At 40.2% G+C, this 24,798-nt stretch overlaps 3 protein-coding genes across 9 annotated transcripts; 1 reads left to right on the top strand and 2 right to left on the bottom strand.

Annotated features, from left to right (window-relative positions):
* Nucleotides 1-12: 12 nt before the first annotated feature.
* mlh3 (mutL homolog 3 (E. coli)) lies at nt 13-6,674 on the bottom strand. 3 transcript variants are annotated; one of them, XM_077538020.1, is made up of 12 exons: nt 4,236-6,674; nt 2,541-2,639; nt 2,374-2,453; nt 2,165-2,269; nt 1,958-2,027; nt 1,826-1,894; nt 1,626-1,734; nt 745-904; nt 622-645; nt 468-546; nt 231-382; nt 13-152 (listed from the first exon to the last, which is right to left on the bottom strand). In XM_077538020.1, the coding sequence occupies exons 1-12, from the start codon at nt 6,409-6,411 to the stop codon at nt 81-83; spliced, it is 3,195 nt and encodes a 1,064-aa protein (XP_077394146.1). In that variant the 5' UTR covers nt 6,412-6,674; the 3' UTR covers nt 13-80. The 3 variants fall into 3 exon arrangements, with proteins under 3 accessions (XP_077394146.1, XP_077394147.1, XP_077394145.1); XM_077538021.1 differs by having other exon boundaries at nt 1,826-1,882; XM_077538019.1 differs by having other exon boundaries at nt 1,826-2,027.
* Nucleotides 6,675-6,835: 161 nt separating this feature from the next.
* On the bottom strand, nt 6,836-19,279 carry nek9 (NIMA related kinase 9). 5 transcript variants are annotated; one of them, XM_077538022.1, is made up of 25 exons: nt 18,833-19,279; nt 17,426-17,603; nt 17,299-17,354; nt 17,156-17,226; nt 16,974-17,079; nt 16,076-16,207; nt 15,881-15,991; nt 15,700-15,764; nt 15,582-15,632; nt 15,309-15,501; nt 15,041-15,185; nt 14,756-14,956; nt 13,736-13,782; nt 13,502-13,663; nt 12,844-12,952; nt 12,613-12,774; nt 12,374-12,541; nt 12,226-12,285; nt 11,954-12,141; nt 11,662-11,817; nt 11,309-11,413; nt 11,185-11,238; nt 10,807-10,982; nt 8,874-8,955; nt 6,836-8,339 (listed from the first exon to the last, which is right to left on the bottom strand). In XM_077538022.1, the coding sequence occupies exons 1-25, from the start codon at nt 19,016-19,018 to the stop codon at nt 8,124-8,126; spliced, it is 3,180 nt and encodes a 1,059-aa protein (XP_077394148.1). In that variant the 5' UTR covers nt 19,019-19,279; the 3' UTR covers nt 6,836-8,123. The 5 variants fall into 5 exon arrangements, with proteins under 5 accessions (XP_077394148.1, XP_077394149.1, XP_077394150.1 ...); XM_077538023.1 differs by lacking the exon at nt 10,807-10,982; XM_077538024.1 differs by lacking the exons at nt 14,756-14,956; nt 15,041-15,185; nt 15,309-15,501; ... (7 more) ...; nt 17,426-17,603; nt 18,833-19,279 and adding an exon at nt 14,189-14,353.
* Nucleotides 19,280-19,700: 421 nt separating this feature from the next.
* On the top strand, nt 19,701-24,555 carry LOC144031580 (C-type lectin domain family 4 member K-like). The gene is made up of 6 exons (XM_077538870.1): nt 19,701-20,747; nt 21,503-21,592; nt 22,675-22,941; nt 23,018-23,184; nt 23,258-23,394; nt 23,479-24,555. Exons 1-6 carry the CDS (start codon nt 20,633-20,635, stop codon nt 23,624-23,626), a joined length of 924 nt encoding a protein of 307 aa, XP_077394996.1. The 5' UTR covers nt 19,701-20,632; the 3' UTR covers nt 23,627-24,555.
* Nucleotides 24,556-24,798: the final 243 nt, after the last annotated feature.

The raw sequence follows: 24,798 nt of genomic DNA, 5'->3' as shown, positions 1-24,798 counted from the left end.
GTTTAAGAACCATTTATATAGACAAACCAATTTATTACAATAAAAATAAATAAAAACCATTTCACGAGGTTGCCACAAAATTATCTCTTCCCATACAATACCCACGCTTTGTACATCCTTCTTAACTTTCCGAGATTGGGTCTCGGAGGTTCCTGTGGAGGACAAGAATGCTTAGTCATCGTCAAAAGTGCCTGGCGGGCACACTTAAGAGCACTTGCGCGTTCCAGTACCTTCTGGTTGGGTTCCAAATGGAGGACGTCGACGAGTGGAGCGATGGACGGGCGTCCGTGGGCGCATTGGAAGGGCAGCTGGCAGGACGACAAGGACGCCACCAAGCTGTGGCACTCGTCTCGATTCAGGCTGTCGTTGAATTTGATGGCGCCTGTCGGAATGCGGAGGGCATGGCGGGTCGGACGGGTGAAGCCAAATGATGATGAAGATAATGAAGAGGAGTCGTTTGACTTTACCGTGGCATGCTAGCGAGGCGAGGACTTTCAGCACGGTGAGCGGGAGAGTTCCTTTCACTCTACCGGTGGAGCGCAGTAACTAAAACAAACGAAAGAGTGGGACTTCTTACAGGTACACATGCAATGATTTTGTGATTAAAAGAAAAAATCTTACCTCCATCTGCTCTTGTAGGTAATCCTGATGTATGATTGCAGACAGGAAATAGAAAGAAAAAAAAAAAAACGCTGAAAGTCGCTCACCTGAATGATTTGGTTTTTAAGTGTATCAGATTCCCACCTCAACAACACGCTTGATAACAGATGGCCTCTTCCGCCGAAGCTCGTTATTTTCTTTTTCTACGAAACAAACGGGCACCTTGCCTACGAGTACCTGGTCATCATGTCCCTGCGTGAAGGTCACTTCCAGGCCTAATCTCCGTAAATGAAGCTGACAAGATCTGGGTGAGGGCAACCGCAAAGTTGCTTGTTACGTATCTAATTACAGTCAAGTGAAAGTGTGAGCATGATACAAATAAAGATGACTGTATAATAAGTACATTAAAAAAACAAAAACAAAAAAACATACTTGTAATGGGGAAAAATGACTGTAAATGAAAAAAAATATGAATGAAAAAGCAAGCATTCATAATAAATTAAAATTCATACCTAAATAAAAAAACAAATGAAAAAAAAAAAAAATATATATATATATATATATATGAAAAAAATATATATACTGTGCTGTATAAGTAAATAAAAAAAACAAACAAAAAAACCCAACATACTTTTAATGGAAAAAAAAATTAATGTAAATGGAAAAAATGCAAATGATGAATGAAAAAGCATTCATAATAAACTAAAAATCATAGCAAATTGAAAAAACAAATGAAAATATATATTCTGTGTTGTATAAGTAAATTTAAAAAACAACAGTTTTAATAGAGCAAAATAATTGTAAATGAAAAAAGAACATATTTGATAAATGAAAAAAACATTTATAATAAAGTAAAAATCATGCCAAAACGAAACAAACTTAATAACTGAAAAAAAATATATCTAATTAACGGGATTTTTTTTTTTTTTTTTTTTTTTTTTAATTAACGCGGGTTTCCATTATTGTTGGTAGTTTTTGGAACATAACGAGATAAAACGAGGAAACGCCGTTATTTAAGGATTCACCTGAGCAGCCTTTGTTCCTCTTCTGTCACACAGATGTGCAGAGGAGGTAAAATGGTGGATGAACATAGACGTCGCTCGCCGGGTGCGTTTGGATCCTCTTCAAAGGAATCTGTAATGGTACGTGGTGCTTTGACTGCAGCATTGGAAGAGTCTCGCTAACTAATATTGACTGTAGCCTTGTTTGTTTTTCTGTTCTGTACCTGCGATTAGGTTTTCAAGACGCACTCTCTCGTGTGCAGCATGTTGGTCCAATAGCACTAAGAGATTCCCTGTACAGTTAAATCCAATGAAAATGAGAACAAAGAATGCCATAATAAACTCAACGTCCATACCTTCACTTTCCGCATCATCTGTCGTATTGATAAGGCACGCAAGAAACTTGTTGTCAACTTGATTGATCACCTGCAAATGTAAGTTAAATAGCTTGTTGATTATTTAACTCATTCACCGCCAGCGCAGTTAAAATGTTTTTTTTTTTTCCGACGACTAAAGCCGTCAATGGCACTGAATGAGTTAAGATATCCTTTAGTGAGCTTTACCTTCATGGAGCGTATCATGGCCTTCGAGAAGCGGTACGGAAACAGGATGTTGTGGATCTTTACAGCAAGTCCACCAGCTTGCCCACTTGAGACGTCCACACCCACCTTTTAACATGACATCATCATTAAAAAGTACATGTATTTATGAAACCTGAATTTTTACAGTGGATGTACATAAAAACGGCAATAATGAAGAAGCACCAGTTTACCTCTGGAGGACGAACAAACACAGGGTTGTTCCAGTTTGAGTACAAAGATGAGAGGGAGTTGCAGGTCTCGGCATTGTCACCTGGGAACAAAAACAACAAAAAAACAATGTTAATGTTATAGAATATGAGCAACGGTCCTTCGCTCAGATCCTAAAGTGGTTCAGTACCTGCGTCATCTGTCCCTGCACTCAGCACTCTTTCACCTTTTTTAGGCAAGAAGGGCAGCACTAGCTCTGCCTGGAATGGGTAACACCTGTACTCCATCCCTACAGTACGATACAGGAATACAATAATACACAGAAATAGATTGCACAAGTGATATGTGGGAGTTGTTACACGGCAAAAAAAGTGTGGTGAATAAAAATCACAATAACATGTGTGGGAATGCTTCGGCATTCCCACAATTAATCGCATTACTTCAAGAGTTATCTAACAATGAATTGGAAATTTTATGTATTCTCAATGTACAATAAAACGCACCATATTTTTTTCTAAGTTTTCATACTCAACAAAAAAGTGGAAATAAATGTTAAATAAATAGAAATATGGCTGCATCTATTAGTCATAGATACAGTAACTTCATAAAATTGAGTTAAAGTTAAAAAAAGATGTACTGTACTGTAAAAAAAAAACAAAAAAACAAGTGTGATATTGATTTGTGTTGTTCATTTTTCTGCCACTAGGTGGCATAACTGCATTTGTAAGACATTGGTGACAGCTCAGTGCATTTTCCTTTTTATATTAAGAGCTATCTAATCTTTAATATGAAGTAATTTGCGAAATTCTGCACATTTTTAAAGTTGTAGAATACAATATGACCTCAGTCTCCACTAATATGTGCAATATTATGAAATTTATTACTGCTAAATTTTGATGTGGACGTGTTTGCTGTGTTTGCGACTGAAATTCCCCCAGCACAGGATTTCCAAGTAAGGGGTGGTCATTAATAAAATTTGTGCCGTTAAAGGAACTTTAAATTATCTCAAAATTAACACACTAATTTTGACACCCCTAATATTAATAGATTTTCAGAAAACCCCCCACTGTGAAGTGGTTCGAGGGAATCTATCTACACTGGATAGAAAAAGAAAAGTCGACATAACCTTTTTCAAATATCTTTAAATAGCTTTTGTTTTGTCATATAAAAAAAGTGAGCTCAAGAAAAAAAGAATTTGCCACCAATTAATGTAACTTTTAATCAGTTCAACAGAAAAAAAAAAAAAGTCTTCATAACCTTGTTCAAATATCTTTTAAATAGCTTGTTTTGTCATATAAAACAGTGAGCTCAAGAAAAAAACTAATTTGCCACCATGAATATAACTTTTAATCAGTACAACTTAATAAGAAAAAAAAAAAGAAAGAAAAAAGAAAAGAAATATTTCCCAAGGCTAGGTAAAAAAAAATTAAAAAAAATCATCAACTGAGATGACAATGATTGCACAACAGTGCACACTCATAACTTGGTAACTTGCAAGAAGACAGATGGTCAAGTGTATTATTGCAAAATGTATCCCGTTGACGATGTTTATATTTGTCAACTGAGGCTTCACGTCTTGCTGCAAAAAACAGGAGATTGTTGTCAATCATATTAAATGGCCAGTACTTGTCAGAAATTACTGCTGCATCTCCATCAACAATGCAGCTGCTTTCATCACCATTTTTTTCCCAAGCAACTTATTTTCTCCACTTTACATTTAATTTTACTAGCTTTTAAAAAAAAATTGAAACATTAATGGTGGAAATAGATTTGAAATGATTTATCAAAGTCTCTCGTGCTTTTTTTTTTTTTTTGCATCCAAAACATTGGAACAGGGGTGTGTAGACTTTTTATAACCACCATATAGGACTAACCCTTGACTCACCTGTTTCAGAGACGACACTAACGGCCATGTTGGTGACGTCGGATGTGCAGCGGGCCTGCGTTTCTTCCGTTGCCGGCTCGTCGTATTTGCTGAGCCCGGTCACTTTGTTGACGTACGCCATTTTCCCCGTTTGGGTATCAAAGTGATGGAGCCAGTCAGTCGACGTTGCCGTCGTTCCCTCATCACTGGGCTCGGCACAAACGTCGTTAATGCCGTCCTGGGAGGCTTCGTTGCTAATCAGACTGGAATTATGTGGAGGTGCTTCTGTGTTTATTCTCCCATTTTGTTTCAGGTGCTTAAGTTTACCTGCTAATGATTGTTTGTTTGAAGTGACTTTGAGCTTGGTGTACCCTAAGCGAGCAGCTGTGCGTTGGGGGCCATCTTGTCTGTCCCCTTTGACATCACTTTTTGGTGGTTGCTTGGACAGAACATCATGCTGGGCATCCTCTACAAAGCTTGGCTGAAGTAGCTGAGCATGAATCTGACTCTCCGGTGAGGTCATCTTTGTTTCCGCAGGTTTTCCATAAACTCGTCTGAACTCGTCAAGTGATCCTGACTCTTTGAGTACCACTTTGGGCACCTTTGAGGGAGAAAAGCTTCTGTGCGTTCTTAGTGAAGATCCATCAAGGGAGATTTTATGTTTTGAATGCTGATGATGAAATTGTGTCCTGGTGTCGTGGGGAGCCTCGTGCAGACATTTGTGAACGAATGGACGGGATACACGGATTTTTCTAAAAGTTTTTTCTTCTCCCCTCACATCAAGCGGAGTTTGAGTTGTTTGACTGATTGATAAATTGACATTTCTGCTTGTTTGAGATAATGCGACCTCTTTTTCAATGTCCACAGCTTTACTAATTTTGGGCTCTCCCTCTTTTTCAAAATCATTAACAGTGTCGAGTTTAGACTCATCGACATGTCCTTCATTTTCAGTTTCAAGCACATCAGATGGAATGAGAGTCTTGCGCTTACGATGAACGGATTGTGACGCCAGCGTCGGCGCCGATGCACAAATGGAGGCTGCGTGGACGCTCTGGTCAGCATTGTTGTCTTCTTGCGGCACGCTGTCGACTTTAAACAACCTTGGCGATGCATCTTGCAAGTCATCTTGGGAGAGGACCAAGTTCTCCCGGCACAGAAAAGCTTTTACGGCCTCTTCTATGCACAGCAAAACACCATCCCAGTCTTTGAACTCGATTAGGGATTTGGCAGGCTCGAGACTAATATCATACTCGGAATAGGCACATTTAATATTAATGACATATACTCCGTGGAGGTCTTGGCATCGTTTCTGCTTGGGGCTCCTGACGGCAGACTGTTTTTCTGCGCTGTCGTTCCTCGAAGCTGGACTGCTAAGTCTGCGTAGGAGAGAGTTCAGCAGAGTGTGTATGCGCGTCTTTAGAAGCAGTCTGCCATTCACATACAAGAACTGCAAGCTACCGTTGTAGTGGCCCTCTCTGCCAAGGTAACCCGTCACTTCAAACTGGGCACGCGCGTGCTGGACCTCGCCCAGTTTCTGAGCTCGGGCCAGGCTGTGGATCTGGATAAACCTGTGGTAGGTGTCCCTGGCTTTGGGGAGCTGTACTATCATGGCTCCCGTGCAGTCATTCTTCAAGGTGAACGACACAGTGGGGTGCATCAGCGACATGGCCTCCACTCGGTGTTTGACCCGCTCGCCCTCCAGGACAAGATCCATCCTCTTCCTGCGCACGGGCATGTTGTGGAACAAGTTGCAGATGATAACTGTGGTGCCAGCAGTTGGTCGACAAATGTCCTTTGCGAACACATCCATCTCTTTGCCATTCTTGAAGATCCTAACAAGCGTCCTGCCTGTGTTTCTAGCCCGGGATGAGATCTCTACAAGCGAGGCTAAAGCAACTATACTTGCAATGGCCTCACCCCTGAAACCATAGTACCTGAGCTCGTCCAGGTCGCCCAGTGAGTGACATTTGCTGGTGTAGTATCTGTTCCCCACACACGCCACGTCCTCTGCGCTCATCCCGGCGCCGTTGTCGATAACCTGCACCTTGAACGCCTCCAGGTCCATCCGGACGCCCACGCACGTCGCCCCGGCGTCCAGGCTGTTGAGGACCAGCTCCTCCACGCATTGTTGAAGAGAAGGGACGGCGACACCCGAGCGAAGTTTCAACCGAACCTCTTCAGACAGACATTTAATCATAACGGTTGAACATGTTTATTCGTTTCGGAACGTGACATTTTAACGTCGCTACTTAGCTTCCAGAGTCCTCGTATTGTGACCGCTGAACATTCTCGCCGCTGTCACGAGTTAAGGCATTAAAACAAATGAAAACATACACCATACAAAGTAAAAGACGCGCCAGTCAACGTAAAAGAAAAGATGAATGTTGACACCGGAAGTTACAACTAAGCGTGCTGCCATCTAGTGTTGTGGAATGAACCAATGGCCTTATCGTCCTAGTGCGCCACCCACTGCACAGGTTAGGTACTAATTAATTAAAAAGGCTACCAGTTAGACGCTCATAAAATTTCAATTTTCACAACAAATCTGCCCAAATTATAATTAGTAGTTGTAAGTGAAGAGAGTGATTCTGTTAACGATTTCTCACTATGGTCAACACTGATTAGGAAAAAGATTAAGACAATACTTTATTTCTGTAAATCTCTGCAAGTGTTCACATTTTAAAATGATCACCTATACAACATACTTCGAAAATCACAATGTCTCACCACTGGTTTGCTCCAGCAAATACTTTGTCGAATATAGGAAAAGGGGGAAAAAATATGCTGCACATAAAAGGTAAATAAAAAGGTAAAATAAAATTTATAACCAAATTCAAACCATTTGAAAAAATCTGCAAATTGTCCTAAAAAGTTCAATACAACTGACCTTTACTCAGGCAGCAACTGTTTCAGGTACCACTAGTAGGTATTTGAACCATACTTGAAGAATCACAGGAATAGCAAATGATACCAGTGGTGGAAAAACTACTCTGTACAGTACTTCAGTGGTAACACATACCTGACAGGAAAATCAGAATGCAACTGACATGTATGGGCAAAACATACTGAGTGCATATGGACAACTAACATGTATTTTTCTTCCTCAGCACATATACTCCCCCCTCCACAAAGTTTTGTGGAAATTTAGTTTTTTTTTTCTTTGCCTAATCAGAAACAAACACACTTGACCAATCTGGTTCAAGGCCCTACATTTTCACTGAAAAGTTTTAAAACGGCTTTGTTTAGTCCGTTGAATGCTAACCGCCAACACGCAACCACTTAGTGAAGTACTCAACACAAAGTCAGCTTTTTGTCGCTGATAAACTGTATTTAATGGTTGTCTAATAATGCTGTCTACATGTCCCTGGTCATTATTTTTGACATTTTTAGTGCATGTTTGTTGAAAGATGGAATTTGGGACAAAAACCGCCAATACGCAACTACGGGTATACCCAAAGGTACCAGTGGTGGCAAAAGTATTGGACAAACAAACAACCATGAACATCTGCATTCAAACTTTTGGCCAGTTTACAGTCTTAAATGAACCTAAAATCCATGTTTTGGGGATGTGGGAGTAAACCAGATTACGTACAATTATGATGGAGAAAACCCATGCAAGCATGGAGAGAACATGCGCACAGGTGGGTCGGAGCGGAGATTTAAACCAGGAACTTAACTGTGAGGAAGATATAGCAACCACTCGGTCACACCACACTGCCCTACATGATCTGGATCCATTCATATTTATGGTAAAGCCGAATAAATGAAGCATTTATAGATTTTGTAGAGGTTAAGGAATAATTGACATACAGTATGTGTAATACGTAACAGGTACTGTAATGCATTTCAACAAATATTAAGAAAAGACAGACAAAATAAATTAGTGCTTGTAGGCAAATAATGTACATGTCACTTTACAATGTCAAAAGACGAGTGTTCGAGGCTGACAACTGTTTTCTCGTTCTTGAACTCTGCCTTGATAATCTGTGATTTGGGACTCCCAGTGGATTTCAGCCATTGTTGCATTTCTGTCACCTTTTTGCGTGGGCCCTGGAGCTGCCCTTGCACAGTTCCCGCAGCTGTGTTTTGGACCCAACCTACAAGACCAAGCTTCTTGGCCTGGGCCTGTAAAGTTAAACAGACATCCATAGATCATTTGACAGTTAAAGAACATGGCCAGACTTAAAAGTACACGAACATACTGTAGCCTACACTAACGTAAACAGTGGTTTAAAAAAAATAAAAAAAAATAAAAAAATAAAAATAAAATAACCTACACACAACACACCCCCTGTACAAATGCCAGGTTTTGTGATGTAAAAAACAAAGACAAATTTAAATAATTTCAAAACGTTTTCAACCATGAATGGGACCTTTTTTTTTTCTTTTTTCTTTTTAAGATTTATGTTGGTCCCTCTTTTTTTTTTATTTTTTTTTTATCACAAAAGCTGCCTTCTGAAGAGGTGTGCGGACTTTTTCTATCAATAGTAGCCTACGTCATAAATACAGTAAATGTTTGTAAAAATATGTCAGGGCCATAAATCAATAAAAAGATACACTGTACATATAATTGGGGGGGACAGAGGACGGCAAGTGACGAAACGTCGTATGTCGATACAGTTGTGAATCCAAAATGTAAGTGCATAACGTAAAACGTACCTGTGTATATTTCCGAAAAAAGACACCTTGCACTCTTCCAAATACTTCGTAATCCACAGAAATTAATTCTCCGTCTGACATGCTGCACATAGAAAAACAAGTTGTGCCATTGACGATTTGGAAACCAAAACACATGGGCGACATTTCAGCAACATGGTAACATGCTTTGTCGTTTTAAAATCTAAACACGTCTTTATGTGGATGCACGTTTGTAATTGGTGTGTGGCAACATTAATATTCACCTGAATGTTATTCGAATCAGTTTTAAAGACGATCAAGGATGCTGTAGTTTAACTCTACTTCCGGAAGTGACGAATCATGACGTACAACTAAAGCGACGTACGGTTTCTTAGCAACAAACGTGACCATGGTCACGTCGGGCAGAACGTTAACCGCATTATTTGGTCAAAAAAGCGTATTTGTTTCATCTCAATGTTATAGTGACACACGTGAGACTAGTATTTAGTTTAACTGTATTTTACATACACTTGAAGACACCTGTGACTTATAGGTGTTTACACGACATTTTAAAGCTGTCAAAGTCAAAAGATATCCCCTAAGACACAAAGACATCTACACGTTTTGGTTTCAAACATTTATGACACTGCATTATGCTAAGACGACGCATAACATTGGACAGTTTATTGACCAAATGTTGCAATAAAGATATAAGATAAACAAACTCATGAGATATTGTCTAAGGTTGCTTTAACAAACAACGCAAAAATGAACAATGTAGGTGGCAAAGAAAGAAAAAAAAACTATCTAATGAAACGATTCAAGTGTTTGTGTTATAACTGACAGACACACAAAGAAGGGCAATAAGAGAAAACCTGTCAACCGCTAGCTACCTCGTCAGTAGTTTCACCAAATGATATAGAATACGTGCACATTTTGAAAGATAAATTTGCATAAGAGATTACGATTGAAATATCCCACATTTCTGAAGATATATCTTTAAGGCTTTATAATATTTTGATAAAACTCAAGGTGAAAGTCCCCACAAGAACAAATGACAAGAGTGACACACACACACCTTTGGTTTTTTTTTTTAAAAGTGTTGTCTTTCAGTTTTCATTCAGAGGGTCTACAACACTTAAGGCTATGGGGTATTTGCCACGGAAGAGGCGGGACTGTTTTTGCACATCAGTTTGGTTCCGGTTCGGTTTGCAACGTGTGGGCTGCGTCAAAATACTTATGCATCCGACTTTGTGCCCCTCGGTTGCGCGTTCGCAACCCGGACCGGAACCAAACTGATGTGCAAAATCACGTCCCGCCTCGTCCGTGGCATATGCCCCATAGACAAGCAATCAAGAATGAGCGCAGTACTCCACCAAGGTCCGACAGTCCTACCCTTCCAGGTTCTACACAAACATGTCATTTTTCTTCCTCGGCCCACGTACTCCCTCCAAAAAGTTTTGTGGAAATCTTTTCATTTTTTTTTTTTGCCTAATCGTAAACAAACACACTCGACCGATCTCGTTCAAGGCCCCTCATTTCCACTGCAAAGTCTTTAAAAGGTTTTGTTTAGCCTGTCGAATGATAACCGCTACCGCACAACCACTTAAGCCCCAAGGGTGACATGACTAGAAGTAAACAATGATCACCAGTAAAATCGGGACTTCATATTCACATTGTGGATGAAATAACACTAAGATTGTCTGACGCCTCATGTTGAACCCAGTCAACATTTCAGTCCGTAGGAAGCCTGTGAGCAACATTTGCATGAGAACAATTGCGCAGATGCAATAAAAATAAGAATGCAACTTGGTGCTCTGTTAAATACTGTATGTAACCACACAAGATGCTTGTTAAGATGTGTGCGGCAGCCATCTCTACTGCAATTGGGCTTCCTATTCTCACAAAAGCAGCCTAAAATGCAGAGTTTAGTCACATCTCCCATTGAGAAGTACATCGGAAGGTTGACCCTCACAAGCTGGACCCTGCAGGTCTGCCCCCATGTGTGAATCCAGATGCTCGGCCTCCTCCTCCTCCTCCATCCTCAGGTACGCCGCAGTGATTGCCGTTATTGTCACACCTGGCTTCCAGCAGCGACAACCGGTTGAATGCTGCCAACAATCTCTCGTTGTCTTTTTGCTGCTCACTGACCTACAACAGTGGGGGGAATAAAGAAAAACAATCAGTATCTGGTGTTCCACAGGGTTCAATTCTGGGGCCTCTGCTTTTTTTTTTTTTTATTATATCTGCTGCCCCTTGGTTCCATTTTAAGAAAATATTTCCTTCCACTGCTTTGCGGATGACTTTCAGATCTAATTTTTGTTTTGTGGCAGAGAAAATACTCTCGTCTCACCTGCTTCTCCAGCATCTGGATTCTCATCTCTTGCTGAGTGACCATCTCTCGTAGCTGTGAAAGAATTTTGTTGTGTTAACAAAGCGACCTTGTTGGCACACTTTGGAGCGGGCTGGTGCATTACCTGCGCCACCTCGCTACTTGCTCTGCAGCACGTGATCGACTCCGCTTGGCCGCAGATGCCCGCGTCCTCGAGGCCGTTTAGTTTGTCATCGCTCATTCGTGTCGTCTGTGTGAAGACGACCAACAGAATTCACCTTGAGATTATGGTGCCTCAAAAAGCACAACAGAACTTCACAAAGCAACTTGATTTGGTGAGCTACTGAACGCAAAAAAATCTGATTTGAATCGCTACTGCCACCTAAATGGTCAAATAAAAAGGCGATTGTAAAGATTTTTTTTGGCCAAATTGTTACAGAGAACTATAAGGCATGCAAAACGCATGGATGTCAAGAGTATAGAAGACGTTGACGTTACCGACAGGTCGTGCTCACTGCTGACAGCTGCTGCAACAGCCTTTAGATCCTTCAGCTCATCATACGGTAGAGTGGTGCTCTCTGAGAATGATAAGAGCTGGTCTGGAGGAAGCTCTGACTCTTCAGGCATTGGGATATACTCAGCATCTTCAAGTTCCTGTATGGGGCATAATCAGCAAGAGATTCTTCATATTCCGTTGTCTGATAAGCTTGAACAATAACACGAGTTTGGGGGAAACCAGAAGGAAGGGTCACATAAAATTTAGAACCTCCTTTTTGGATTGTAAACAAACCTTTCTTAGCCAGAGAGGACATGAACTGTCTCCAGTCTGATTTGCCATTGACATCATTGGCGTTTCCAAGTTGCAAGCGTCGAGATCAACCTCCACTGTACCTCCGAGGCCCCTGTCTCGACACTCCGTCTCTGAACCCGGCTCCATTTCCAGATCCACGGTGGCTATGGAACCATCCTGTCCGATCCCTACGATTGACACACAAACAGGATGTAAATATGCTCCCCTCATAAAGTTAAAGAGAGAACTTAATGTACAAAAATAATACTTACCGCTACCAATTGACAACCCACTGCTGTTTGAGCGAATGGTCTTAGAGTTGAGCACTTTTTCTGCAAAGAGACAACAAGAAACTATCAGACAGGCAGCTACTAAATTCATTATGTTATGGCATTAATACAATTAAATGAAACGACTAACCCATGATGATAATGGTATGCCAGCCACGACAAGAAAGGTCGGGCACATGGTGGAGTGATCCAAAAATGGGCCTTGGCATGGCAGGACAAACTTCTGAACCAAATCCTTTGTCAGCAGGCATTCCAAGTCGCCCATTTCCCGCATTTCCCCATGCAAAGATCTGATTGTCTGCAAGAAAAGACACACTTCATATCGGTAACATTTACATGCGAGTGTGTATATATCATGTGTGCTCTTACCCTCAGTGGCTGCGATCGTAAAGCCGTCCCCACAAGAAACTTTGGTGACAGTCTTTCCCCCAAACGGTCCGACCAGGACTTGCACACCTTGGTGCTTCTTAAAGTCTTTGACGCCGAGTTGGCCGTACTTGTTACACCCGAATGTGAGGAGGCGACCACGTTCTGTGAAATTGATTCAACAACTGACTAACAGTTTTTAGAGAAAAATTAGTGGGGGTTTTTTTGTAGTACCATCAATGGCAGCTGTATGGTTCCTCCCTGGAGCTATAGTCTGGATCTTGAAGCGTGACAGCTGCTTTGCCAAAGTCAACGTTGTGATGTATGGGATGCCCTGGTAACCCTAACATGTGACAGTTAAACATTAAAAATACAAGTGCACCACCTGTAAATTTATCTTACATAGATCATGTTACGTTTAAAGTGTATCTAAGTGATTATATATTTGCTAAAATGCTTTACACTCATATGAACTTTAAGTGAACTGGGTTTTTTTTTTCTGATGAACTGTACCAGAGTCACAACATCTGGGGCAGAAGCGTAAACGAGAACTTTCATTGCTAATGGATAATCACATGCTTACTTGCAACACACTTACATCCAAGCAGACAGATATGTTATTTTAAGATAATGCAGCGTTGCACGATTGCGCTTTCCCCACCCCTTAGTAGTGCAACGCTATTTTTTGTAACCGGACAGAAAATAATCCCCAATAAAAAGAGAGGACGCAAGAGAATTGCCAGAGCATCTTTGACAGCTTGTACCTGGCAACTCTGCTCTCCTCGCTACGAGAAAAACAAATAAGTCTTGTCTTCTCATCCTTGTGTTGTCATTCTTATATGTTTTGGTGTGTAAACCTAACAGATCACTTTTCCCGTCTGCAAGCCAGTACCTCTCCAGGGTGGTTTTTGAGACCAGAGAATTCCTGGTTCAGACCAAGCTTGTTGGATTCGTTGTTCCCACATGCTAGGACTTTGCCAGTGTCCGTCAAGAAGAAGGTTCCATCACTGCTGCATGACACCGAGGAGATGGTGGCGCCTTTGGGGAGCTCCACCTGTAGAAAATACATTAAATGTCAACATTTGTCAGAAGAGCGATTACATGTCATGTCAAGAACAAGTCTTACTTGCATCGGAGAGGAAAAATCATCCTCACATTCCAAGCCTAGGCGCCCTACAGATGGAAGAAATTGAAGAGAAAGTGCAGTAATGAGCAAGAGTGATGTATTTTTAAGAGGCTTCTGTCACCTATTGGATTAATAATCCAGGATTTCTGCAAGTAACGGCAAATTTAATGCTTTTTAATGCTATTTATTAATGGGCAAAAGTGTTTGATAAAATAGATGAAGACAAAGTTCTGTTTATCTTTTTTAATAAAAATAATTAAAAGGCGTCAACGTGCAATTTAAGGCACATTTCCTTCCTTCAAACGTGGAGAGTGAATTACAAAGTAGCCTTGGTCCAGAATATTGAAAAAGAATTAAAGTAAGGCAGGTGGTACAAGCTGACAACCTCATTTACAGCTTCCTACCAGCCAGACATTCGTTTGTGATGCTAACAGCTAGCCAGTAGCCACTTACCTTGGCAACTTCTGCCATATCATACAATGGCGGCGCAATTAATTAGCAGTTTCTTAGCGTCCTAAATTAGTGATTGAACATGAGTTCAGGATAGTGTTGTGTTGATGTTGGTCGCAACTACAATGTCAATCGACTACAATACAGAAACGTCTAAAACGGAAGTCAAGCTAGCCATCATGCCACAACGTGGGCCAACTTCAAAGTAAAAGCACACTAAGGCTATTTGCACTGCCGTCAATGTATTACTGTATTTGGTAAACTTTATTTTGAGGTTTAGCTTAGCATGTTACGTTGAGTATGTTTGAGCTTCCTTGACATGTCAGAATGGTACCGACTTTGTTTTTGTTCCCCACCACAACCGCCACCAACAAATCCCACGGATCGCGCTCGATCCAAACCGTGGGGCCTGATCTGAACCGACCACGGATCAATACCACTAGTACTTAATGCTTTTAATGCCATTTAAGGACTTAATTTTACCAAATCCATTTAATGGCTTTTAATGTTTTTTTTTTTTTCATGACCGACATTTTGGTGGAAATGCAATGGCACCGCCAGCCCACATACCGTACTCGCCATAACCCCAAGAGAAGATGTCTCCACTGTGAGTGAGCACCACCACATGGTTGTCTCCACAAGAAACCTGACGGACTGGCCGCTCCTCGAAAAACTCCAGAAGCACCGGCTCCAGGATCTGCGTGCCCATGACGCCCTCCACACCGATGCAGCCGTAATAGTCCGAACCAAACGTGTACATTTGGTCCTCATCTGCAGCAGAGGTCCGGTTAGATTTAAGCGAGAATGTTCATTTGTTATTATTTTCTTCTGAACGAGGAGGGGTTGCGGCCTCACCGGTGACGCAGACGGTGAAGTCAGTACCGCACTCCACCTGTCGGATGGCCTTGCCCTGGAGCTTCTCAACCCTTTTGGGCTGCCGGTAGGAAGCTTGATCTCCATGCCCCAGTTGGCCAACCATCTTGGCGCCACCTTGAACATTCTGAGGAGCACGTTTTTTCGATATTGTATATGGTTTCTCTACAGCGCAGATTTTTACCTATTATGGGCGGGTCTGAAACGTATCTCCCCATAAAAGGAGATTCACTGTATTATTAAAACTTACTGCCCAAGTGTAAAGGTCTTTTTCCACCGTCACCACTGCAAAGTGACTCTCTCCAGCACACACGTGTTGGGCACTGCTGCCCCCTTTAAAGGTGTCCAGTTTCTGGGGCGTGAACTTGCCTCCGCCCCAAAAGTACACCTCCCTTGAGCGTGTGGTCACCACGGCAACAGGGGTCTCAGTCACTGTACTCAACCTATAGATGGAGAACAATCGATAGGTCGCTATTTGGGTAGGGTGATAGTTAGGTGATGACAGAAGACAACATGAGCTTACTTTGGTTTCTTCATTGCTGAATTCAGCAGGGCAACTCGCTCTGCAAGCTCCCTGTCAAATGGGAAAGTTGTCAGATGTCTGTTGTGGATTTACGGCATAAAATATGACTTTAACTTACTGTCTGCAACACGAGAGGACTGGCTGGTCTAAAATTTCCTCTGCTGTTGGTCTCTTTGCAGGATCCTACCACAGAAAATGAAAATAGTTCATAACAACAACCAAGAAAGTGAGGAAGACTTTTGCTCTGCTAATTTACCAAAATGCCAATTTTTATTTTATTTTTTAAGGAAAACACTCACTTGATCGAGACACTCATAGACCAGCTTGATCAATCCAGCTCCATAAACATCGCGGTTCACATCCATGGTCCAATTTCCCTGGACTATTTTTACACACAGGTTCAGAGCATTCTGCGAGGACACAAACCACATCTGGTCAAAAAAAGTGTCCACTGATATTGGTAAAGCATTTAAAGAAATGTAAGCGAGTCCTACCGTGGCATCAAATGTTCTTGTAAGAGTTAAGACTTCAAAAAGCACACAGCCCATGGCCCAGATGTCAGATTTGAAGTTGTACTTCGCTCCCTGGCACAATTCAGGCGACATATAATATGGAGTTCCCACGCACTGGACATAAAAAAAAAAAAAGAATATTAGAATTACAAATAAGTTATGCAGGGCACAGAAGCCACTGTGAACAATTTTTTAAGTCTTTAACTCATTTGCTCCCAATAACGTATAAATATGTTCTATTTTAAATGTTTTAATATCCCAAAGAAGTATTTATATGTTTTTATGAGGCTTTGATGCAACCTCTGAACTGAAGACAATGGTTGAAGCAATGGTAGCTAGTACAAAAACGGCCAGCAGGTTGCAGCAGAGTATAAGAGATCAGACAGGGCCATGTTGCAACAAGCTCTTTTTGCCAGTGTTTTCAACAGGTTTGTGAATAATGATGAATCGTAGCTATATTTTAATGCTATTTGCTGCAAAACGGAAACAGATACAAACATACTTTTTTTTCCTAATGAAAGAACAGGCTCTGATCTTTCTTTTGGTAGGTTTCATGTTTTTATGGCAATAGAAAACAATATTCTGTGGGCTTTGCAAAATCAGTCAATATCCAGTAAAACAGCCGGTAGCGAAGGGAGTTGCTTCAGTGAAAGTGACTGCGAGTGAATGAGTTAATACAGACACATAGCACAATATTGGGTTAAAAACAAAACAAAAAAACAACAACTATGTAACATACTAAAGGAAAATGTAATAAAAAAGGGTTCGACATTATGTCACCCTGACAAAAACCCTGACTGACCTGATACTAGAAATAGTATTATATCTCACAATAGGACCTTTTTTTTCCTGTTAAACCATAACAAGCAAGTACTCGTACCGTTTCTGCCATCGAAAACTCTGAGCCGAGTTTCTTTGCAAGCCCATAATCACCAAGCTTGATGAGGTCAGTCTTGGTCAAGAAAATGTTGAGAGTTTTGATATCCCTGTGGGGAAACAAATGTGATGATGGACCTGAAACAACTCAAGACAGACGAAGGCACTGCCATATGAGCATCTCACCTGTGTAAAATGCCAGCCTTGTGAATATGGGCCACGGCTGAAGCAATCTGATACAGGTACCAAATAACTACCTGCAGAAAATGTAAGGGTAGAGATAAAATGTACGAGTGTGTGGGGATTATTTGCATTTGATCTGCTCTTACCTCCTCATTAAAAAGTTTCCCCTTCTGTTGGACGATTTTGTCGTAAAGATTCCCACCTTTGGCGACAACTTTATTTAGCCTCCAGTCACACCTCGTGTCAATCAATCAGCAGACTGTCATCTCTTACCATTGCAATATTCCAGTTCAATGAGTAGAGTGTTTTTATCCATAAAGTGATTGAAGTAGGCGATGATGTTGTTGTGCTCCAGGATGGACAGTATGCTTATTTCATTCATGACATCTCTGCGCTCACGGTCAGAGAGCGAGTTCAGGTCCACCTCCTTCCATACAACTAGTGAGTTGTCCTGGGGAACAAAGAGGGAGTTACCAAGCAAATAAAGCTTATCACCATGAGCAATTTTTTATCATGAGTCACCTTTTAATGTGCAGTTCTTTGCTTGCTTTATTTAGCCATAAAAGTCACACTGAGCATGAATTATCACTTCCTTTTAGTAGTTCCCTTTGATGCATCAATTGATGGAGTCATTCATAAAGCAGATTACAATGTTAATGCAAGAATATATATATATGAATATATTATTGCTTCAACAATGAACGCACTTCTTTAGCACTGAAATTATCTAGATACACATTTAAAAAAATAAAATAAAAAAATAAAATAAATAATTTAAAAAAAAAGTCTACTATCTGACCAAAATGAATTTCCCCAAAAAATTGTAGCTTTTGTGATTTGAAAACAAGTACTTACATTGATGTTAATTTGAATTTGATAAATTGTTCAACCATAGTGTACATAATAGCAGCCTTGTAAAGTACAGTAGTGTCTTGCGAGACAAGCCCGATTCATTCTCATTGGATGGACAGAGATGCCATTAATCATTTGCAGCATTCCTCAGAAAAGCAACTAAAATTGTTGTAATGTGTATTTTAATGAGGAAAAATGAACTTCCTAATACTACACTTTATATTAAAATACAGTTCTGACATAAATAAATAGAAGATTTTGTTTTGTTGCTGCCTCTATTATGGCCATTGTGCTACGCTTTCTGGTGTGCCCACCTTAGCCACGAGGGGGCTGTATAGGACAAACAGCTGAATTGTCAACTTATTTGGGGGGGGAGAGAGAATTTAATGTCATTATCTTTGCGTTCTTCGGTTGTTTTAATGTGTAATAAATAAATAAATAAATAAATAGCACAAAAAATATATCGGCTGATTTTTGCCGATTTTAAAACAGCTAATATCTCCTGATTAATTGAATTGGTCTGTCCCTATAGGCTAACCAAGTCACAAGGATGGTTTGGTAAAGTGTAAAAGTGTAAAGTGTAACGTTTACATTTTATTTAGGAAATATAGTGGGGTGAAAAGTTGCTTTTATAATGTAAATTACAGACACGTGAAAATGTTTATTGTATTTTTCTGCTAATCCGAAGGATATACCATAAAGTCTTACAAAACTTGATTATTGTTGCCTAGCAACGTGGTTACTAGGTGTCATCCCTCTTTCTCTGTCCAGTCAACATTTCCTCTGTCAGAAAAGTGAAGTGAAGGGGAGTGGAGTGGTTGTGCTTACCTCGGTTCTTCTGTACAGCGTCGCTTCACCGAACGCCCCCCTCCCGAGAATCCGGATGGGAATGTAATGCAACTTCTCCTCTTCGCTATTGAACGTGGACGACGCTGACCGCTCGCTCAGCCCAGACCCGCCGGCCAAATCGGAACTGAGCGAGTCGAAATGTCTCTCATACTCAGCCAGTGACATTTCTGTTAGCCACCAGCTGCACTGATGGGAGAGAACACAAACAGGCCTGACTCGAAAACTCTTTCGGAAGACTCCTTTCCTTAAAGCGTCACCAGTCAGACATCCGGCCTAATAGTTAAAAGAAATCTTTAAGTGTAAGCTAGTATAATCGGGAAGCTAATATACTTGTAAAATGTACAATACTGGTGTGGAAAACAACCGAGAAGGAAAAAAAACACGTTGAAGTTGCACACGCGTCAAGCATCACATATTAAATAGTAAGTTCGACCTACTTCATTTTAACTTTCAAAATAAAAGCTTCGCGTTCAACTTTTGTGTGATATATTTTACAATGAAAGTAAGAGGAACGTATTTCCTGTAAAGGCGGTAGTTCTGTTTGTTTAGCTTGGTTTGTGGTTGACAGCGCCACCACATTTAAATCGTGGCAATGCCTTTTTACTCTACGGAGCAATGTGTCTCAAGATCACTTGGCTAAAGCTGTTTGACGCGTGCTTCACACTCGTCTGCTTTACTCGTAAAACCGAAGAAAAAAATAAATAAATACTCGCAAAACCGGAAGTTACATTTGAGGGTATCCGAAGTGACAAAGTACATTACTTTACTCACCTCTGTACTTGAGTATAATTATTCTTGTGTAAAATAAATATTCTGGTAAATGTAGCACCGATTCAATTAATTTTTTAAGCATCAGTATAAAAAAAGTATATCCTGAAATATTAAAGTTCTTGGTTCTGTTGTTGGCCAACAACAACAAACATGTTTTTTATCCTATGATACAAGTAAAAACTCATCATGGGGGGACAGCTAGTAAGAGTGTTTACAACTCTGAAATCTCCCTTTTTAGCCCAGAGTATTAGCAATTTTTACAAGTGATTTCTGAGAGACAAAATGTAAATTCTGCAGTTTTGCTTCTTGTCATTTTCCCTGACGTTTGCATTTTGATGAAGGGATGTTATGCAAGACATTCAACTACACACATCTAGTGTAGTCTCTGTTTGCTGATGTGCAATATTTATTTGAATTACACAACAATAAGGGAAAGAAATACTGAGCTAATCATATCTTTCTGTATCTAAATTCTCACTTTATGACAACTTCTACATAACAAAATCTCTTGAGACAAATATTAGCTAAAGGATCATCAATTTAAAATGTAAATAAAGCTACCAAAGGTGCCATTTGGACATTGGTGGCGTTCAATCAAGGTCACCGGTTTTGCTTATTCTTACTTGCATCAAATTTAAGAGCTATAGCCCAATAGTAGTAAGTGTATTTGCCAGTATGTTCAGATGTTTTTGTAATCAGCAAGAAAATATATACAATCCTAATATGCTTTCATTATTACATGTTAGTTAACTGTTCCATTTTCATGAAAATAAAATTAGAATGACCATAGGAGGATACTTGAAGTCCATCCATGTGCTCAAATATTGTGTTATTATTATGCAATTCATATTGCTTTTCACATTAACAGTTTGATGCCACAAATGAAAGCCGCCTCTAAGGCATGTGATCCTCGGTGATGAATGTGAGTGCTCATCGTCAGCGTGTCTGAGGGTTAGTGTCTGTAAGTACGGCAGACAGCAAACAGGCTGGTGTGCAGTTCCTGCAGCAATGGAGGATGAGCCGAAAGTTGCTGAGCACACTGTATCTTATGCGCCAAAGTCATCTCAGGTTTTATTCAACCACGCCGGACCCTCTCGATGTCGCTATGAACTGTTCGGGAAAGGTACAGTGCTGAATTTTCCCCCCCTCTACTATTATATACTTTTAGGAAGTAGCAGAAGAATAGGTAGACGTAGTAGCAACTTTAAGCTTATTCTTCAAGAGCTTTTTAAGCTAGGGCCTCTCTATAGGGGAGAACATTTTCTAAGGACCCCCTCATAATACAAACTGCACTTAAACATGACTGCAAAACTGTATCCCATAGATGCCATATGAAGTAAATTGTAAAAAAAAAAAAAAAAAAAAAGTCACAATAACAATTTCATATTTTCTAGACATTAGATTTTTTTAAAAGAAGAAAATGACATCTTTACACAATCTATGATGTACAGTGAACTCCTACAGATTTGCACTTGGCAATTCACCGAAAAACTCCAACTCAAAAACTATGTTGAAGTGAGGTGAAAAGCTTCATTTAGTCAGGTCATGGCCTTGCCTACTATATAAAATAAGTGCTTTGACATCATCTGGTGGCATCGATAGACAATTTCAAACCTTTTTGGTTGGCCATCACTCACTTACAGATTTTCACTATTCGCGGCATGGATTTATCTTCACCTGCCGGCCATAGTGGGGGTTCAATTTTCTTTGGATAAAAATAAAAACTCAATTTTACGTAAAGAACACTGCATTTTTCCAGGATAAAGTCATATTACGATACTATATAAAAAGTGAACCACTGCAGTAAAGCACTGACAAAAAATACAGAAATAGCTATAACTGTGATTTGTTTATGTCTTTGGCTTAACACGTTCACAGGTGCAGATGGACGTAACCGTGTGGTCATACTATGTCTCGGACTACTGGATGTCATTCTGCTCATTGTTGCTGTTGTTCTCGGAATCGGTTGTGAGTGCACATTTAAAACATGACTGCTCATGCGCCTTTCTTCACATGTTCTTCTTCTTTCACATCAATTTTTAAGCTCATCCAGCATTACTGCGAAGACACTTAACGGTAAACAAGTGTAAAAAGGAGCTGAGTCAAATTCGTGCACCCAGCTTTTTAACATTCTTAATTCGTAAGACTGTTGCTTGATTATTTTTGTGAAGGATTTCATTTATTGTCGTTTTAAGCATATTGTTACAGCCAGTTGACAATTCTTTTCAAAAGTTTGGCATCACTTTGATTTTTTTTTTTAAACTCAACAGTGTATGTATAGGATTTAGTGCCATCTAGTGGTGAACTAATACAATGCTACAATTTTGAAGCACACACACACACTACAGTGCACACTTTGTAAGCCTACCATCAATTACTACTAATTATTAGTTGAAGTGAGCGAGGTAGCAAACAGCCCGGCGAGCAGGAGCTAGAAAGTAAGCAAAAGTAGCTAGCAAGAGCTAGTTGGAGTGGCTAACAAAAGCAGCTAGCAAGAACTAGTTGGAGTGGCTATAGAGAGGGAGAAAACAGCCTGGCGAATAGGAGCTAGAGAGTGGGCAAAAGTAGCTAGCAAGAGCTAGTTGGAGTGGCTAACAAGAGCAGCGACCAAGAACTAGTTAGAGTGGCTAACGAGAGCGACTAGCAAGCGCAAAGCAGAGGGAGACAAGCGGCGGGAGCCCGAATCACGGAACTCAGCGACGGTGACGACCACATGCAGGCCCCAGCTGTGGAAGTTTAGCGGCGGTCGACCCATTGGGTTCGACACCAGCTGCAAGCATCACCAGAAGCTAACTACATACATTAAGTTCTTCTCCTTTGGGTATCTGTAGCGGAAGATGGCGGCAAAAAATGTCAGCCTCCTGTATTATATTTAAAAAATGTAAGTTGATGTGAAATATTATTAAAATTAATGTTTTTTAATGAATTAATTATTAGTTCGCCACTAGACGGCACTAAATATTACACACCGTCCCTTTTAATAAAAACAGTCATTCTTCCATGTATGTCAAAACTCTGCTTTATCCTGTGTACTGTTTTTTTTCTTAAAGATGCCTCAGTCCCACAACGCTCCAACACAAATTCCTACCCGGCTGCAGCACATCTCATTACTGAGCTGGACCATCTCTTTGGCAACCACAGTGATGCGATGGAGGCAATGCAAGAAGCCGTGAACGCGTTCAAGAAAGCCACCAGAAGTCATGAAACACTGAAGGTGAAAGTTAATGAGCAGAAGGCCGTTAACGACGTTTATCAGAGTCAGCTCGAGAGTCTGCGCAGAGAGAGGAAAATCCTGCAGTTCAACATGTCAGCTTTGGGTATGAAAGAATTAGAAATGATTCAACGTTTTGTTTGTAAGTACTCTGCCAAATGAGATGTGTTTGTGTCTTCTAGAGGGCACCTGTGGCAAGTGCAACAAGGGATTTACCTTTTTCAACTCTTCTTGCTATTACTTTTCTTTTACTAATTCATCGGAGCAGCAAAAGACCTGGTTGAACAGTCGAGCCGACTGCGTCAGTCGTGGAGCAGATCTGGTTGTGATTGATCACCCAAACGAGCAGGTGGGGCAGAAAAACGAAATTGCATAGTGTGTAAGTTGTCGTTGAATACCACAGTTTTCACTCGCGTCCGTAGACATATGTAAATCACATCATTGAATCCCTGCGTATTGGCTTCTACGTCTGGGAAAATGGTCTGTGGATCGGTGTCACTGAAATGAAACCGGAGGGGACGTGGCTTTGGATAAATAACGTCACAGAATCAGACCAAAGGTGACAAGTTCAATCATTTTTTGTTTTTTACTGGTTGAATATTTCTGGGACTTGACTCACCTGATTGATGTGTACTTTCTTAAGGTACTGGATGCCTGGAGAGCCCAACAACTACCACCAGGGGCTGAACTGTGGGGCTACTGCCCATTCATTAGGTCAACCCTGGGAGACTCGCTTCGATGCCAACTGTGAATCACGTTTACACTGGATATGCGAAATGGCACCTAAATAGTCTGCACAAAAACACGGGGGTCTTTATATCAAAATTTGAAAAGCAACACAGTAGTTCTTGTGATTATTTCTAGGTTTTATATTGTTTCCGATTTATCGCCTGCTTTTACATTAATATACAACAACTAGACTAAGTGCAACTACAAGAGAAATTGTGTGGGAATGCTGAAAGCACATTGAGAGATAAATTATAAAATTATAACCTCCTGGTTACTGGACAATGTGCTTTCCCAACTATGCCACCGGGCAGTATCAGACACCTGGTAATGATGATAAGTTATATATATATATGGAAGTGGGAGTGGAAACTGTTACTTAGAAAAAGTTCAATGACTGTCCCATTGAAAATGAATGGGGGAAAAGTTGATATTAAATGTAAAATTGTGCAAATACTGTAAGTAATGTGGAAACAGACGATATATAGCCCGGGAAGCGTGAATTTTTTAAGCTAGTTGAAATTTGAACAATGTAAATTGGAAGTATTATGTGGGAGTTGTTAGGTGGCAAAAAAGTGTGGCGAATAAAAATCACAATAAAATATGTGGGAATGCTTCAGCAATGAAATGTACTATATGTAGATGACTTTGTTAGTTTGTACTTTATAAGTTTAATGTTGTCTCATCATTTCATAACATATTTTTAGCCTCATCTATACGTTTTGGGGCAAATTCTAACCTGGTATTTCTATTTTTCTTTCTAATCAGTGGCTTGCATTTGTTTTGTTTTTCATGTCACAGTAGTTTAGGGGCCTTTTCAGATGTAAACACCTTGAGGCTCCAATGTTTATGCTCTCTTGTCTCATAGTTATTTTATGTTGTCAAAATATTTTCAGTCTACAGCAAAAATAAAGGAATTGACATCACTGTTCCAATAACTTTGGTGTTAGGATATGACTCAATAAACTGTATGAATAAGCAGTTGAGAATTAAATGAAGTGTCATGTATCCGTGGTGGAATTACAACTATACATTAATGAATCATATAAACAGAATACAAGGGGATATGATACTGGATATGCAGATGTGAATGTGAGCAAAAACAGTAACATTAGAAGTATGCTGCAGTGTGAGGTTAAAAAAGGTCAACTTGCTCCTGCATCCTTGAGTTAACTTTCTAATATCATAGGATTACAAAACATATCAGGATGTCAGTTGCATGGGAAAAGATATCTAG

This window comes from Festucalex cinctus, chromosome 12 (assembly GCF_051991245.1).
Source record: "Festucalex cinctus isolate MCC-2025b chromosome 12, RoL_Fcin_1.0, whole genome shotgun sequence".
NCBI lineage: Eukaryota > Metazoa > Chordata > Actinopteri > Syngnathiformes > Syngnathidae > Festucalex > Festucalex cinctus.
The sequence above is the reverse complement of the archived record's forward strand: the minus strand, read 5'-3'. Positions and strand labels throughout refer to the sequence as shown.

Bases quoted from the DNA above. Each gene is read 5' to 3' on its own strand.
- mlh3 (XM_077538019.1), bottom strand. From the start codon at position 6,411: ATGATTAAATGTCTGTCTGAAGAGGTTCGGTTGAAACTTCGCTCGGGT. The intron at 2,454-2,540 runs GTACTGAACCAC...TTTTGTTCCCAG, and splicing joins TGCAGGGACAGATGACGCAG to GTGACAATGCCGAGACCTGC. The intron at 547-621 runs GTAAGATTTTTT...CGTTTGTTTTAG, and splicing joins ACCTACAAGAGCAGATGGAG to TTACTGCGCTCCACCGGTAG.
- nek9 (XM_077538022.1), bottom strand. From the start codon at position 19,018: ATGTCACTGGCTGAGTATGAGAGACATTTCGACTCGCTCAGTTCCGAT. The intron at 12,542-12,612 runs GTAAGAGCACAC...CTTTTCTTGCAG, and splicing joins TACGATCGCAGCCACTGAGG to ACAATCAGATCTTTGCATGG. The intron at 10,983-11,184 runs GTGAGACGAGAG...CCACTGTTGTAG, and splicing joins TCCAGATGCTGGAGAAGCAG to GTCAGTGAGCAGCAAAAAGA.
- LOC144031580 (XM_077538870.1), top strand. From the start codon at position 20,633: ATGGAGGATGAGCCGAAAGTTGCTGAGCACACTGTATCTTATGCGCCA. The intron at 21,593-22,674 runs GTGAGTGCACAT...TTTTTCTTAAAG, and splicing joins TGTTGTTCTCGGAATCGGTT to ATGCCTCAGTCCCACAACGC. The intron at 23,395-23,478 runs GTGACAAGTTCA...TACTTTCTTAAG, and splicing joins GTCACAGAATCAGACCAAAG to GTACTGGATGCCTGGAGAGC.